The sequence below is a fragment of the Balaenoptera ricei genome, chromosome 4, assembly GCF_028023285.1.
Source record: "Balaenoptera ricei isolate mBalRic1 chromosome 4, mBalRic1.hap2, whole genome shotgun sequence".
Taxonomy (NCBI): domain Eukaryota; kingdom Metazoa; phylum Chordata; class Mammalia; order Artiodactyla; family Balaenopteridae; genus Balaenoptera; species Balaenoptera ricei.
The window spans coordinates 30566757-30584066 of NC_082642.1; the positions used below are offsets into that span (position 1 = coordinate 30566757).

A 17310-nucleotide genomic window follows, 5' to 3' on the forward strand; every position below is an offset into this window, starting at 1 on the left:
CATAGTCTAAGTGAAGTATATTATTTAGATCCTTTGTTGTGTCTTCTTTGTTCCAAAATATTTGAAGGTGATAACAGGTTTTCAAATAATTCTGATCGATATTAAATTAAGGAACTAGATGCCCTTTCAGTTCAAGTTGTAGGGTCACTTCACCATCTTGATAAAAATGGCAGCTGACAAATATACCATTGGCTATGGTTTCTGTGGAATGTGGATATGGGTTCCAGAAATATGTGAGGTGAGTGAGATCCACCTGGATTAGAGTCAGTATTAGAAGAGGCTCAGTGCTTAAGTCAGCATTCAACTCTACCATTGTTTTACTTAATACCAACCACTGCAGGACACAGAGCTAAATGCTAACAGACGAGCAGGATGATGAGGAAGGATAATTGATAGAAGATACAAGCAAATCGCTAAACTACAAGGGGCTATGAGGACTCAAAGGGAAGACGTGTCTTATCTGAGCCTGGGAATGGCTTCCTGGAGAAGGTAGAACAGAGGCTGGGAACCTCAAGAGGGGATGAGTAGAAGCAAGGGTCATGGAACTATTCCAGCTAGTTTGGAAGCTTACAAGCGTTTCGGCCTTGGGAAAGCCACATGGCCTTAACCTTTCTGCACTGAAAAAGAAGGAGGAAAGATAACCCGTTCTGCTGTCTCGGAGCTTGTAGTGAGGACCAAATGCAGCATATCAAAGTACTTGGAGACGTGAAGGAGTATGATCCTATGATTACAGTTTACCAGCCCATTATTTCAGTCTGTTCAAATGAGAAATCTTTTCACAGTAAAGCTGACATCTGATAGAAAACAAGTAACAGCTCAGTGTCTCAAGCTCTACTGCAGAGTCTATTCTCAACTGAGCAGTCTCCACTGGGATTTAGGGATAGTGGTAGGACGAAATGCTTCTCTGAAGGCTGAAAATGAATTTAGGGAGGCCCAGAGCTCCTTGTTTATTTTTATTTTATTGAGTCTGTCAGTAGCACTCAGCACAACTGCCATGTGAAGCTGGGATACGGGAAAGTAAACTTTCATGCCTCAAATCTCCTCTTTCTACTAGGTCACTTCATAGAGACTTGTGTGTTTATATACTTACTCTGATTTAAGTGTTTCATTGTTGCTAATAAATAGAAAACATTTAAAGCACTCTGAGGTCTGGATTCTCAGAGGCTGTGGGTGGGGTACTAGCATCGTCTTTCCCTCTCTTTACATGGCCTCCTCTATGACTTTATAGTTGACATGAACTACACTGAAAGCTCTATCCACTTGTGGATTTTTACGATATATATAAACTTACTTTTATTTTCTTCTTTTGTGCCTTTGTAGCACTGGATTGGATCTTACTATATCATTAGACGTCAGTTCTTTATGGTCAAAGGCTGCTCTGCTTGGGTAGGTTGTTAGAGGCAGCAAAAGAGGAGACCAAGACTTAGCAAGCGTGAATGCCCAGATCACAAGGACATTTGGTAGGAGAGACAAGACTTGGCCCAGTGTCCCGATTCCTAGCTCAGGCTCCTGGCAAGACCCAGGACACCACACTGCGATAGACCTCCAATTAGCACACATGCCAAGTGATGTTAGTTATCACTTGACATTTACTAATAAAGTCAATGGATCAGCCATTACATACACTTAACTAAAACTACCACCTTGCTGGGTTGGCCGTCTGAAACCCCCTTAGTACTCTGCAGCTTGCTTTATCTTTCCCTACAGATATCATCATGCCACGAACTTGTTCTCAAGAGCTTTTTACACATGACTCCCTCCTTCTGCCCAGTTTCTCATGTCTCAGAAATACCAGTTTAAAGTCCTAACTTTTGGACAATTAGCTTGATTGGTTTTACTTGGTAAGACCCTGAATGTAAAAGTGGGGAATACTATTTTTTAGATACTTATGCTATTATTTTTTTTCTCTTAAACCTTGGAGAAAATTTTTCTTAATGCTTGTAGAATTGGCTTCATTATTCTCTATATTATATATACTATCTTTTTAAGATCAAAAGTACTCTATTAAAATTACGGATTCCACTAACAACATTGAGGAATTTAGTATACGGAATTCTGCAACTATAAGAGTGAATGGTTTATAGGAAGATCAACCATATTTACCTAGGAAAAAACTTACCAAGATGGATAGGTTTAGATAACATATTTGTTTCTCCTTTCAATTAAACCCAACAAATCACACAAGTAGATAATTCAAACAGTTATTTTAGCAATTTTTTCCCACTCTGTATGACTCTAGTAATTCTCAATGCTGAGCAGATAGAATTTACCTTTAAGTTTGTAGACCAAAACTCAGATACCTCATTGACCAGAAACTTCATCCTTTATTCCTTTTATAGATATGCCATAATCTTGACTATTTCATATTAAAAATATATACTTATACAGCCTACATATACATAAAAAAAAATATGAGACTGTAGATTTTTCAGTCTGACTCCTAAGCCTTACCAGAAAAAACAAAAAATGCTACCTTATGTATTAGAAATGATAGATTGTATTTCTGATACCTAATGAAATTTTGTGTAGGAGAAATGACATAAAATTGTGTATTTCTGCAGAAAATGGATATAGGCTACAGGAAAACAATAATTTTAAATGAAGCAAAGAATAAATACATGCTCAAATGTTGAAGTCAACAACCGATGAACGGACAAAAATCCTTCAGAATCAAAATGTACATTGAACTTGGAGGTCCGCGTTGATCAGACAGAGCTCTGGCAGTGGAATCACAGACAGACTGACTCAAAGACAGTTCGACAGCTGCCAACAGGATTGCTGGGAGCTCTGCCAAAGAGCCAAGGCTGGGATTACCACCCAGTGCCTGGCATCCTAGTCCTCGTGTTTGAAGCTTTCTCTCTTATACTTCATCCAATATTTTTGTTTGGCTCAAAAGCATCAAGGATTCACAGATTTTTTTAGATCATTAAATGTTCTTATTTTCAAGAAATGTAACATTAGTTGTAAAAGAGCACACTTTTTCTCTGCAGTGTGAAGAAAATTTTGGTGACTTGCTTTAAGTTCAAATAGAGAAATCAGCATTAAAGTCTCTTTAAATCTTTATTTTATTAGGTTACTCTTCACCCGCAAAATAAGAAATACATGCTCATAATATGAAATAATTTAGTGTTTCACTGCATCATAAACTCTTAGAAAACTGGTCCTTTTTAGAGCTCTAATGTCTTGGTCTTCACATGGCTCTCGAGGCTATACGTGGGTCAGTTGGCCCCCGGGCGCGAAGTGTGGTTATAAGGAGAAGCAGGTGCTCAACTATTTCCTTGAGTTACGAGGAAGCAGGTGGGCAGAACAACCTCCTGAGTTACAAGAGATGTGTGCTCCTGTTTCTCAGGGCAGTGTCCTTTGAATTTGCCCGCTGAGTTGCTAGACCGTCAGGTATGTGGGGTTGTGGCCTGTAGGCAATTCATCTGCTATTAGGCAAATTCTACATTAGGAATTCTTGGAGTCATGTAGAGAAACCAGTTTTTCACCCCACTTAAAACTGAGAACATCCCACATGGAAATCTTACCTTGGGATCACGAAGGAACAGAGCCTTAAGAATCAGCGAGTGAACATCCCCGATGAGTGGGTAATGCATCAGAAGGCCAAGACAGGTCTGGTAGTTACTAGAGATCACTAAATAAAAGGAAAAAAAAAGCAATTGAGAAGCAATGCTGTTTCAGATATCTGCATTACTAAGAGAAACAAAATCAACAACTTAGATTCAAAGAAAGCAAACCAATAACTCGACTGATTTGGACAAAAGGAAATGGGGAGAGGGGATCCTTACCAAATGGCCTTTGAAGCAGCACACTGTACTAATATACCAGCACTCATCGTCAGAGCGGTGTTGGAAGGAAGAGCCTCAGATATAGATATGTGTGTGCGCTTGCAACACAAATAAACTCTTAGAAGCATGCACATTTATTGCCATTTATATGGCTGTATTTAAATGTCTCTAGTTTTGCTGCTTGGAAATTAGTAACAAAAATCTTATGAATGGGAAAGAACCAGCTTAAAATTCTCATAAAATATTATGTACCCTGATTACTATGCTTCACAACTTACATATGTTACATTTATTTTTTGTATATATAAATATTACATAGTTCAAAATTAAAGAGAATATAATTTCTTCCAATTATTTGTTTTCCTAAAGGTAACAAGAAATTTAGGAAAGATATTTATGCAGCATTTCTTGGAGGAAAAGTGTCAAAATCTTCATAGATAAGCCTAACTGTGTTCCTTAGACCGTCATTTAATTTTTTTCCCCCAAATCAACCTAATTATGGCTGCAATTATTAAAAACATCTTTTCAGGCAGGTCTATGTAAACTACTTCATTTCTTGGCAATCCATCTGCCACTGCTGTCACAGTTGCGCCCATTAGCGACTCTTGTTTTGTAAGCCAGGCTGACGGCCTCGGCAGCATGATTGTGAACAAACTTTACAGTTGCAACTTCCTGTGGTTGTGACTGAATCCTTTTCATTAATCAGAACGGTTAGCTGAAAAATATTCCGTAGGAAAACAACTGTGATTCACTAGAAACAACATAAGTCACAAAATAATTTTTTTGTGATCAGAAATACCCTTGACTCTTAGGTTTTTCTTTCCTTCTTCTGCTGGGAACATCCCCCTTCCCATGAACATTATGGAGAAAGGGGACAGGACTGGGCAAAACGAACAATTATAATCTATGTAAGGAACCACTTTATCATCTTCATTTCCTTTGCTGATCTGACAGCTTGTAATTTCATACATCTGCTTTCATTTGTGAAGTACTCACTTATCCTACCCTTTCTTTATCTGTTCAGACTCTTCTTTTCTTATTTGTTCATTTTATCATACTCACATTCAGTTGCCTGCTGTCTTTTTTACTCTAGAATTCAAAAACCTAGGGTACTGAGAATAGTATAACATTTTCACGTCCGGTTTTCTTTGCAATCTAACAAATAAATAAAACTTAGATAATCAATTCATTTTCTAACTCATAAAGTTATTTTCCCAAATGCTATAATGGTTATATATTAGTCACTGGCCCAGGAAGAATTCTTGTATGTTTTGTAAGACAGGCAGGGGAGTTTAGTGGAAATGGTTCTGGGCTCGGGATTCAAAGATGTGGGCTTTCATCCTGGGACGCCACTTGAAAACGTTTCATAAAGTTGCCTGGAGACTCAAGGACATAATCTAAATGACTGATTTATAGCAGACGCTCAAAACCTGTTGGGAGTAACCTCTCAGAGCTTAAGTTCAGTCATTTGGAAAACAACTTTCCAATTTAAAAAAAATTTGCCTGCCTACGTCATTCATTGCAATAATCATTTGTTGAGCACCTAATGCATGACAGGCCCTACGTTAGGAGGCGAGGCGGAGATGAACAAAACGCAGTCCTCACCCTGGAGAAAATGAAAGTACAGAGGGCAGACGCGTAACAACAAGCAGCTGTTACCACTACTACTCTCTCTAAGATGATAACGAATTGCTGAAGTCTTTCCGAGACCAGGCCCCATACCAAGAACATTACCGGCATCTCATTTAATTTCTATGACAATCTTATCATAGGGTACAATTATTATTATCCCTGTTTTACAGATGTGAAAACTGATCCTTGGAGGGATTAAATCATTTGTCCAGGTCACACAGTGATTTGGTGGTGGACCAAGATTTGAAATTCAGAAGTCTAGTGGCAGGGTCAGGGCTTTGTTCTGAAAGGCCATTGTTTTGAAAATCAAGTGACATAATGGATGCAAATAATCACTGCAAATAGAAAAGTCAATTAATGTTAGTACTCTTGTGTAGTAGTTTTAAGTAGCTTGGAAGATCAGATTAACCCAGCGTGTAAAGCAGTCTGACATAGGTAGGCATTTATGTGGAGGGACCAGAGCGACAATCCTATGTTATTACAACTTGAAAAAACTTTTGAAACTATAGGAAGCTGTAAAATACATTTTACAATTACAAATAAAATACATTTCACAAAATAAGGGAAGCTAAATAACATATTAATATTCTACTTGCATAACAAACGAAGGAGCTAACGTTCTTTCTCCTATCCATCCATCAATCCATCCCTGCAGTCACTGAATATCATGTACGTTTTCTGAGCATCTACAAAATCCCGTGCCAGGCAGTAGCACTAGGGATATGATGGCGAACGAGTCTGAGCTGTGAAAGGTAGCAGAACACGGCACCCTGAAGTTTGGCTACAGGGGTTCAGGACGCGCCACCCCCAAATATGCCCCTTTGGTATACTGACTATTTTGAGCTGGAGAGGTTTTCTCTGAACTCCTCTTATCTTCAACTCCCTACGTGCTCCAAAAGGAACTCAACTGTCATAAATCCCTGCAGACAAACTCTGTCACAAAGATACCTTGCATCTATTCTTCTCAGGGTCCATTCATCTTTCCTAAAAATCATTTACTCTCCCCTAAGAGGCCTACATCCCCCCTCCCCTTTATCTATTAAGGTGGTAGTTAATCCTGAAATCTAAAGCTATCTCTTTGAGGGTCGCTCATTTTCCCCTGGGTATCTCCCATATGTACATGAGGTATACATGTTAATCAACTTGCCTGCTTATCTCTCAATCATTTTGTGAAAGAATCTCAGAGGAAAACCTAACTGGGTAGAGGTAAGGTTTCACCTCCCTCTTGCCCCCTGCCTTCAGATAATGCCATCTCTAATTTCTTAATGAAAACTTGTACTTTTCATTTGCAATTACATGTGCCAGTATTAAGTCCCTTTTGAATAACTGTGTCCAATTTAGTGTACTCGAAAGAGAATAATACAAACTATTTTAAAAATAAGATAGTAGGAATCTGATAGGATACAAATTTAGTTATGATTTTGGCAGCAAATTTTTCTTGAACTTGAAAAACTAATCCACCACACTGTTCCTTCTCCAGTGGTTATTCTATCAGAGCAGGGCAGTGACACAGGAAAAAAAAGTGAAAGACTAAAAAAAAGACTGAGTTTTGCTATCTACCTACATTTGAAATCAAGGATGTATATGCTTTATTGAGAAGATCATATGGTTTTTATTCTTCAATTTGTTAATGTGGTGTATCACATTGATTAATTTGCAGATATTGAAAAATCCTTGCATCCCTGGGATAAATCCCTCTTGATCATGGTGTCTGGTCCTTTTAATGTATTGTTGGATTTGGTTTGCTGGTATTTTGTTGAGGATTTTTACGTCCATGTTCATCAGTGATACTGGCCTATAATTTTCTTTTTTTGTGGAATCTTCGTCTGGTTTTGGTATCAGGGTGATGGTGACCTCATACAATGAGCTTGGAAGTGTTCCTTCCTCTGCAGTTTTTTGGAATAGTTTCAGAAGGACAGGTGTTAACTCTTGCACACAAGGATGCACACAAGGATGTATATGCTTTAAAAACAGAGTACTAAAGCCACACTCTGAAGCGCTTATTTAGGGAACGTTAAGACAAAGGTGAGAGGCGTTTAGGAAAACCTATGGAATCTGAAATCAGACGATCTAGATTAGATCTAGATCAGAAGGCTGGCTAGTCATTTACTGTGGGTGTGAATTTAGGCAAGCTGCTTAACTTCACTAAACCCTTATTTCTCTCATTTATAAAAAGTGTTTACTCTGTCTGTAGGGATTCTGTAAGAACGGCACGGATGTGAGGTCATGTGCTTCCCCATCTTGCTTGACTCTTGCTAAATAAATAGCACTCCCACCACCCGAAGCAGAGCTGACTTTGCTGTCTCTACCTTTAAATCAGCGGTCCCCAACCTTTCTGGCACCAGGGACCGGTTTTGTGGAAGACAATTTTTCCACGGATTGGGGGGAGGGGGTGGGGGAGGGATGGTTTGGGCGGTAATGCGAGCGATGGGGAGCGGCAGATGAAGCTTCACTCGCTTGCCCGCCACTCACCTCCTGCTGTGCGGCCCAGTTCCTAACAAGCCATGGACCCGTACCCAGGGGTTGGGGGGCCCTGCTTTAAAGGGCCTACAACTGTTCTGGAGTGGTCTAAGGGAGTTGGTTTAAATAGTTTCTCCAAACCAATACCATATGCTAACACATATATATGGAATCTAAAAAAAAAAATGTTCTGAAGAACCTAGAGGCAGGACAGGAATAAAGACGCAGACCTACTAGAGAATGGACTTGAGGACACGGGGAGGGGGAAGGGTAAGCTGGGACAAAGTGAGAGAGTGGCATGGACATATATACACTACCAAACGTAAAATAGGTAGCTAGTGGGAAGCAGCTGCATAGCACAGGGAGATCAGCTTGGTGCTTTGTGACCACCTAGAGGGGTGGGATAGGGAGGGTGGGAGGGAGGGAGATGCAAGAGGGAAGAGATATGGGAACATATGTATATGTATAACTGATTCACTTTGTTATAAAGCAGAAACTAACACACCATTGTAAAGCAACTATATCCAATAAAGATGTTAAAAAAAATTAAAAAAATAAAATAAAATAAATAAGTTTCTCCAGTAGTAACAAACAAAAAAATAATGAGCTCAGTAAAGATAACCAGAGACGTGATTGTTTTGAGAAACTTTAAAGCAATGGGACCATTAGCTTATGTCTGAGTCAGAGTTAACTATACTTACAACTGGAACATTTTGAAGTGAAACACTAGTCAAATTATTTCATATTTAGATATACCTTCTCAAGGTAACAAGATGGACTAAGAACAACTACCATCTCTAACATGTTAAAAAAAAAAGTCAGTAAGCACGTATAACGTGCGTACAATTTGCCATATACAACCACACCCCAGCACTGAAACTCAACCCTCCACCACCTCCATGTCACCCTTCGTCTCTCCCACGTCAAGTTGTATCAAAATTTTGGTTAGAACAATTTCTTGAGTTTTCATTTTTATAACCAGGCAAATGTTATCACAGCTGAACAACACAGTATATCGTGACTACTCTTCCTTTCTTGTATAGCCTCTTTCCTTTCCTGGAATTTATAACTGCCTGCTTTTTCATTTGCTTTGCTGTTTATATTTTTAACATTAATTTAATCTTAAATGCTCCCCTAGTCATATAAATCTCCCCTTAATACTTTTTAAAAATTTAGATGTTTTGTCAGTTTCCTTTTTTTGAGGAAATTGCTCATGAGGCCTCTGGCCTGCTCCCTCACCCTGAGGATGTCTTTTACCTCTTGCACATGTTGTATCCTTATTTCCTAGAGTACCTACCTGCTTCTTTCTCGCTTTTCTCTCTCATTTTGGTGGAGCCCATCTCTCCAAAAGCTTTATGCTCAGGACATGAATTTTTGAAAACTTCTCTGTTTGAAAGATTTTATTTTGACATTAATTAATAGTCTGGTTAGGTACAGAATTCTAGGTTGGAAATACTTTTCCCTGAGATTGTTGGGAGCATTGTTCCAGAGTTTCCTGGCTTCCAGTTGAAAAGCCTCAAACCATTCCAATTCCTAATCCTTTCTGTGATCTGTTTTCTCTTCTCTTCCCCCACATTGTTCTGTAGATTGATGATGAATACCTTGGTTTGCCTCTGTTTTCATACATAACAGGTCCTTTCAATTTAGAAACTCATGTTCTTTTGTTGAACTAGAAATTTCTCTTGTTTCTTTGATGATTTTCTCCCTCCCATTTTATTTTGTTTATTTTGTGTTTCTTATTCCTTCCTTCCCCCCTCCCTCCCTCTTTTTCTTCTTCTTCTTTTTTTTTTTTATAAGAAATCATGATAGCTAGATGTTGGATTTCCTGGCCTGGTCCTCTAATTTTCTTTCTTGCTTTCTCACGGTTTCCTGTGCTTCTTTCTGGGACACTTTTTCAATTTTATATTCCAACCACCTATTTCCATGATACTTTATTTTTCAATTACACTTTTTCCTTTGAATAATGTATTTCCTAGCTCTCTAAGAAGTTTTCTCCTCCTTGCACAGTCTCTGTGGCCTCCAAGTTGCTTTTTTCCTGGTTGCTTGTTTAGATCTCTGCTTTCATGTCGACGCTCTCCTCAAACGTGTGGTGGTTTGGGGATACCTGCTCATGTGGAGGAGTGGGGCAGTACAAAGAAAGGTATCTTGAAGACAGCTGTGTGTGCATAGCTGGGTGGGTTTGTGAATGCTGGGGGTTGACATAGGTCACTCTTGGGCCACCCCAAGCCTTTTCTCTTGTGCTGACTAGATTCTCTCAGAGAAGATTCTCCCAAACTCTTCCCGGAGGGAGACAGTCTAGCTTCGACATCCTGAGAAAGAAGACTGGCGGTTCAACAGTCACTAAAATTGCCTGAGTCCCAGGTTCAAAGACCCTCCACTTTACCGTCCGCAGAGAATAAATCCTGAAGGTACAGTTGGAGATCTGGGTGTAACTGCTTCTTAAATAGACTTTCAACCAGTTCTCATTTTTTAGTCTTAACTCCTTCCCTCCCCCTACCAATTTCCAGAAGTACCCAGCACTGCCAATTTCTACACTTTTAGGAATTCTATGGGTTATTTCTTGGCTTTCTCCATTATCAATTTTGTATTTAGCTTTCTTGGATCTGATAAGTCAGTTATCACTCACCCATCTGTTTTCCTGCTTCCAAAATTACCCTAATTGTCTCCTTCCTAATTCTCTGTGTCCTATGGGTTGATGCTATTTCAATGGGATTTTAGGAGCAATGGAGGTAAATGCAGGACCTTAATATAACATCTCATATCTGATATCCTTATCACTTTAATGACATTTCTACTGAGCACCTGGGCAGGTGGATTGAAGGGAAAGAAGAATCTAGGTGGGGAGGCAATTGGGTGGAGAAATGGGGAAATAAGTAGTCAGGAAGCAAAGATCACCATCTTCCTTTCTCTGTGAATCAGACAGAACGGCCCCAGTCACTCTGCAGGACTATTCACATTCTCCTTTGGCAGCAACACATGGACATGGAAGCCTGAGTATACCTGGGTAAGATTCCAGTGACGCATGTAATTTTGCTGGCTTTTGCCCATAAAAGGTATCCTAGAGTTCTTGAATCCATCTGCCATATTGCTTTCCAGGGCAACAGAAAACTGTGGAATGGGAGTAAGTGTGTGGAAGGGTAAGATTACGGTACAGGAGATTAGCCACTTCTTCCCCTTTATAGAAGGCCAGGGTGGGGTATCAACTACTAATTTTGAGCATGGAATAGAATTTCAGCAGGAAAATAATTCTCTTCTCATATCTCTATTTCTAGAGTTGTGTAAATTAAAATTCTTTTGAGGCAAAAAATAGACATTAAAAAGACAATATGACACAGTAGAAGGGGCAAAATCCAAAACACTGACACCACCCATGCTGGTGCCGATGTGGAGCAACAAGAATTTTCATGCATTGCTGGTGGGAATGCCAAGCGGTACAGCCACTCTGAAAGGCAGTTGTGTGTGATTTTTCAGGCCTAACCACAGGCAATTAGAAAGGTATGAGAGTTAATTTTATGTTTCCAACTCGATCGGCCTAAAGGATGCCCAGATAGCCGGTAAACATGATTTCTGGGTGTGTCTGTGAGTGTGCGACTGGAAGAGATGAGCACTGGATTCAGTAGACTGAGTGAAGAGACCCACCCTCGTCAATAAGTGGGCATCGCCCAATCCGCTGGGAGCCCAAATGGAACAAAAAGGCCTAGGAAGGGTGAATTCTCTCTCTCTTTGGGCTACGATGTCCTGGATACTGGAGTTCCTGGTTCTCAGGCCTTTGGATTCTGGGACTTACACCATCAGCCCCCTGGTTCTCAGGCCTTCAGACTTGGACTGAATTATGCCACTGGCTTTCCTGGTTCCCAGCTTACAGACAGCCGACTGTGGGGCTTCCAGGCCTCCGGAACTGTGTGAGTCGAATCCTATAAGAAATCTCCTCTTCTCTTTCTCTCTCTATATATTCTACTGGTTCTTTTTCTTTGAAGAACCCCAATACCAAAGGCTTTCCCTGACAGGCCTCACAGGGGAGAACTGCCCTCCCCACTCCAGACTTGGTACACAGCCAGCACCTTGTACCCTCTGAAAGGAGCTGCAATCAAGGTCTCAGGCCAACTCATCGGGCATGATCTTCCACATACTTATATTCCAAGCCCCGGTGCCTTCATTCTTAGATCTCTTTATCTGAGGCCTTGGGCAGTGGTCCTCGTCAGGTGGGGGCAGGAGGAGGAAACCGTGAAGATGCCTTCCCTCGTGTGACTTAGTAGCCGGTACTCTTCCACTCCTCGCCTTTCCGCCTCACCTCCCGCCCTCTGACACCGCCACCATCTCAGGGTCCATAAGACTGCCAGACTTCTTCGCTCAGGGCTCCCTCAGCAGTGAGAAGACCACACATTTGTGCTGATCACCTGGCCCTCAACCAGTGTGCCGTTCCGTGGGTGAAATGGAACAGAGGGCTTGGCGTTTTCTCCAGGTTTTGACCCCTGCTTATTATACCACCACAGTAAGTGACTAAAGGCTTAACTCTTCCATTTTTGACTTGTTGCTTTAATTGGCTATTCCAATACCTAGAAGCTCGGCTCTCTCTTGCGCCCAGCTCAGCTGAGCTCCTGACATATACCACACAATCCAGCAGTCGTGCTCCTTGGTATTTACCCAAATGAAATGAAAATTTATGTACTGTACACAAAAACCTGCACACTGATATTTATAGTGGCCTTATTCATAGCTGGCAAAATTCAGAGGCAACCAAGGTGTCCTTCAGTAGGTGAGTGGATAAATAAACTGTGGTACATCCAGACCATGGAATAGTATTCTGTGCTAAAAAGAAATGAGCTATCAAGACCTGAAAGACATGTAAAAAACTTAGATGCCATATTACTAAGTGAAAGAAGCTAATCTGAAAAGGCTACATAATGTATGATTCAACTATATTTCAATCTGGAAAAGGTAGCACTATGGAGACAATGAAAAGATCAGTGGCAGTCACAGGTTAGAGGGGAGAGAGGGATGAACAGGTGGGGCACTGAGGATTCTTAGGGCAGGGAAATTACTCTGTGTGATATACAGGGGTGGATACATGTCACTGTACATTGGTCCAAGCCCACAGAAGGTCTAACACCAAGAGGGAACTGTAAAGTAAACCACGGACTTGGGCGATGATGCTGTGTCAGTGTAGGTTCATCGACTGTAACGAATGGGCTGCCGTGGTGAGGGAAGCTGATAGTACAGAGGGCAGTGCGTATGTGGGCGTGGAGGCAGATGGGAGGTTCTCTGTACTTTCCACTCAATTTTATAAATGGTACACGTGTAACCCAAAGGGTATATTAATATCTACATCTGAGATGGTCATAAAAATAACTGACAGTATTTAACGTCTGAGAGGAAAGAGAGCTGGCAGTCAGGAACTGTTTAAACATTCCTTCAAAAATAAGACCCCCCCCCCAAAAAAAAAATAAGACCCCCAGTTTGTGCTTTGATATAAACTCTGTGGCACATCACTGTGTGATTTGGGAGAGTCTTTATTCCTAGTCCCTGAGGTTGGGTAAAGCTTTTCCAGACAAGACAAATACATTCAATTTATAGTTGAAATTAACTGCATTCTGACATCAGTATAATGTTGAACATGCTCTTAACGAGAAAATAGAGAAACAGAAATTCTGGGGTAGGACAGATGGAAACACTGGCAGATAGACAGATAATGGCTGAGGAGTAAGGGGAGATCTAAAATGAAATAAAAAGGAGCAATGTTTTGAACCACAAAGAGGACATAACTGCCATACCAGGCCGGGCTGAGAAATGACTAAGGAGACCCCTACAGAAAACCTAGGAAAATTACAGTGCAGTACCATGTTGATGCTGGCTGAAAAAACAAGGCAGAAAGTGGATAGAAGTGCCAAAAAGAAACTTTTCCATTTACAAAGTGTTCAGACAGAAAGTCAATTAAAAGAGACAATAAACATTTGCGAGATGGTTAGGAAAATCTACTGTTAAATGGATTTGATTATAGTGTTTTAGCTATTAATACAATTTACAAGACAAATAAAAGGTATGTTACTTTGTAAATTAGAGAAAATGTTTTTCTTTGATACTATTAAAAAACAAAATAAAATTTAAATAAATAAAAGATAAGAAGCAAAAAATTGAGATACTTAATTTAAAAGTAGACAATGCTTTCTTTACAAAAGCCACGTTGAAAAGAGCTTCTGGCACCTGTCCTCTCAGCACACGAATCCATGCCCTCACCCCAGGTCTCTAGAGCGCCCTTCTGTCTGAGATCACCCCCAATACTAACCGAGCACGAGAGGAGTTTCAAATGCTTTGAGGGGCAGGGAAGAACGGTAACATCGGCCCTAGCCCTGAGGAGCTGACAGTCTAGTTGAGAAAACGAGGCGCACACTCACAGGAAAAAACAATATAAGACAGAGTGTAATTAAGTGCTACGTTGAGTGGCATTGATTAAAATCTTATAGGACTGTAAAAGCGAGAGGTCAGTGAGGGCTAGGCTCATCAGGGAAGGTTTGGGGCGGGGGCGGTGGGGGGGGGGAAGCTACTTTGCCTGAGGCGTGAAAACAGGAGCAAGATTTAGGTAGGTAAGGCCAGGGGAAGGAGGGGACCACATGAGTGACTTACTGCATGAAGTCAGTCATTAAAAAAAGTGTGAGGAGAGCAGGGCTATTTTAAACTATTATAGGAGTATAATATGATTATATTTCCTTATCTCCTAACCTTTATTTTTGCATGTAATCTTTTTTTTTTTTAACATCTTTATTGGAGTATAATTGCTTTACAATGGTGTCTTAGTTTCTGATTTATAACAAAGTGAATCAGTTATACATATACATATATCACCATATCTCTTCCCTCTTGCATCTCCCTCCCTCCCACCCTCCCTATCCCACCCCTCTAAGTGGTCACAAAGCACAGAGCTGATCTCCCTTTGCTAGGCGGCTGCTTCCCACTAGTTATCAGTTTTACATTTGGTAGTGTATATATGTCCAGGCCACTCTCTCACTTTGTCCTAGCTTACCCTTCCCCCTCCCCGTGTCCTCAACTCCATTCTCTAGTAGGTCTTCGTCTTTATTCCTGTCCAGCCCCTAGGTTCTTCATGACCATTTTCTTTTTTTTTTTTTTAAGATTCCATATATATGTGTTAGCATACGGTATTTGTTTTTCTCTTTCTGACTTACTTCACTCTGTATGACAGACTCTAGGTCCATCCACCTCACTACAAATAACTCAACTTCATTTCTTTTTATGGCTGAGTAATATTCCATTGTATATATGTGCCACATCTTCTTTATCCATTCACCTGTCGATGGACATTTAGGTTGCTTCCAGGTCCTGGCTTTTGTAAATAGTGCTGCAATGAACATTGTGGTACATGACTCTTTTTGAATTATGGTTTTCTCAGGGTATATGCCCAGTAGTGGGATTGCTGGGTCATATGGTAGTTCTATTTTTAGTTTTTTAAGGAACCTCCATACTGTTCTCCATAGTGGCTGTATCAATTAACATTCCCACCAACAGTGCAAGAGTGTTCCCGTTTCTCCACACCCTCTCCAGCATTTATCGTTTCTAGATTTTTTGATGATGGCCATTCTGACTGGTGTGAGGTGATACCTCATTGTAGTTTTGATGTGCGTTTCTCTAATGATTAGTGATGTTGAGCATCCTTTCATGTGTTTGTTGGCAATCTGTATATCTTCTTTGGAGAAATGTCTATTTAGGTCTTCTGCCCATTTTTGGATTGGGTTGTTTGTTTTTTTGATATTGGGCTGCATGACTTGCTTGTATACTTTGGAGATTAATCCTTTGTCAGTTGCTTCATTTGCAAATATTTTCTCCCATTCTGAGGGTTGTCTTTTCGTCTTGTTTATGGTTTCCTTTGCTGTGCAAAAGCTTTTAAGTTTCATTAAGTCCCATTTGTTTATTATTTTTTTTAATTTCCATTTCTCTAGGAGGTGGGTCAAAAAGGATTGTGCTGTGATTTATGTCATGGAGTGTTCTGCCTATGTTTTCCTCTAAAGAGTTTTCTAGTGTCTGGCCTTACATTTAGGTCTTTAATCCATTTTGGGTTTATTTTTATGTATGGTGTTAGGGAGTGTCCTAATTTCATACTTTCACATGTAGCTGTCCAGTTTTCCCGGCACCACTTATTGAAGAGGTTGTCTTTTCTCCATTGTATATTCTTGCCTCCTTTATCAAAAATAAGGTGACCATATGTGCGTGGGGTTATCTCTGGGCTTTCTATCCTGTTCCATTGATCTATATTTCTGTTTTTGTGCCAGTACCATACTGTCTTGATTACTGTAGCTCTGTAGTATAGTCTGAAGTCAGGGAGCCTGATTCCTCCAGCTCCGTTTTTCTTTCTCAAGATTGCTTTGGCTATTCGGGGTCTTTTGTGTTTCCATACAAATTGTGAAATTTTTTATTCTAGTTCTGTGAAAAATTTGCATGTAATCTTTTTTTTTTTTTAAAGGAAGATTTATTTATTTATTTATTTATGGCTGTGTTGCGTCTTCGTTTCTGTGTGAGGGCTCTCTCCAGCTGCGGCAAGCGGGGGCCACTCTTCATCGCGGTGTGTGGGCCTCTCACTATCGCAGCCTCTCTTGTTGCGGAGCACAGGCTCCAGACGCCCAGGCTCAGTAGTCGTGGCTCACGGGCCCAGTTGCTCTGCGGCATGTGGGATCTTCCCAGACCAGGGCTCGAACCCGTGTCCCCTGCATTAGCAGGCAGACTCTCAACCACTGAGCCACCAGTGAAGCCCTGCATGTACTCTTTTTTTTTTTTTTTAATGTATTTTTTTTAAACGCATTGTTTACTTTATTTATTTATTTATTTTTGGCTGTGTTGGGTCTTCGACTCCGTGCGAGGGCTTTCTCTAGCTGTGGCAAGTGGGGGCCACTCTTCATCGCGGTGTGCGGGCCTCTCACTATCGCGGCCTCTCCTGCCGCGGAGCACAGGCTCCAGACGCGCAGGCTCAGCAATTGTGGCTCACGGGCTCAGCTGCTCCAAGGCATGTGGGATCTTCCCAGACCAGGGCTCGAACCCGTGTCCCCTGCATTGGCAGGCAGACTCTCAACCACTGCGCCACCAGGGAAGCCCCTGCATGTACTCTTAATCCATATAATCCAGCAAAGAATCCACAAAGCACTTCTTACAACACATACGTAAAAATGTTTCTAGTTTGATTAAAATATTTGGGAATAATCTATTTATAATAATTCTGCTCTGTATCTTTGGAAAAGTGAAAGTTTTGTTTGAAGAGTAGCCACTTGACCTTCATTTCAAAGGTTAAATTTTAAAATCTGTATAGGTAATGTTCGTATTGCTTTTTTTTCCAATGTGAAATTTTACTTTTACTTAATAAAATCAAGGCAGGATTTGAGGGATGCTAAAGGTGATGTGAGGCCCAGTCCGCCTGACACCAGCCCTGTGG

At 40.6% G+C, this 17310-nt stretch overlaps 1 protein-coding gene across 7 annotated transcripts in view; it reads right to left on the reverse strand.

The window, feature by feature from the left end:
* The window catches only part of TBC1D5 (TBC1 domain family member 5), a 537570-nt gene that overhangs the window by 124696 nt on the left and 395564 nt on the right, over positions 1-17310 (reverse strand). For all 7 annotated transcript variants that reach the window (XM_059920388.1, XM_059920390.1, XM_059920392.1 and 4 more), the window contains one exon: positions 3528-3634. In XM_059920388.1, the coding sequence (XP_059776371.1) occupies positions 3528-3634 (107 nt within the window). The remainder of the gene's footprint in view (positions 1-3527; positions 3635-17310) is intronic.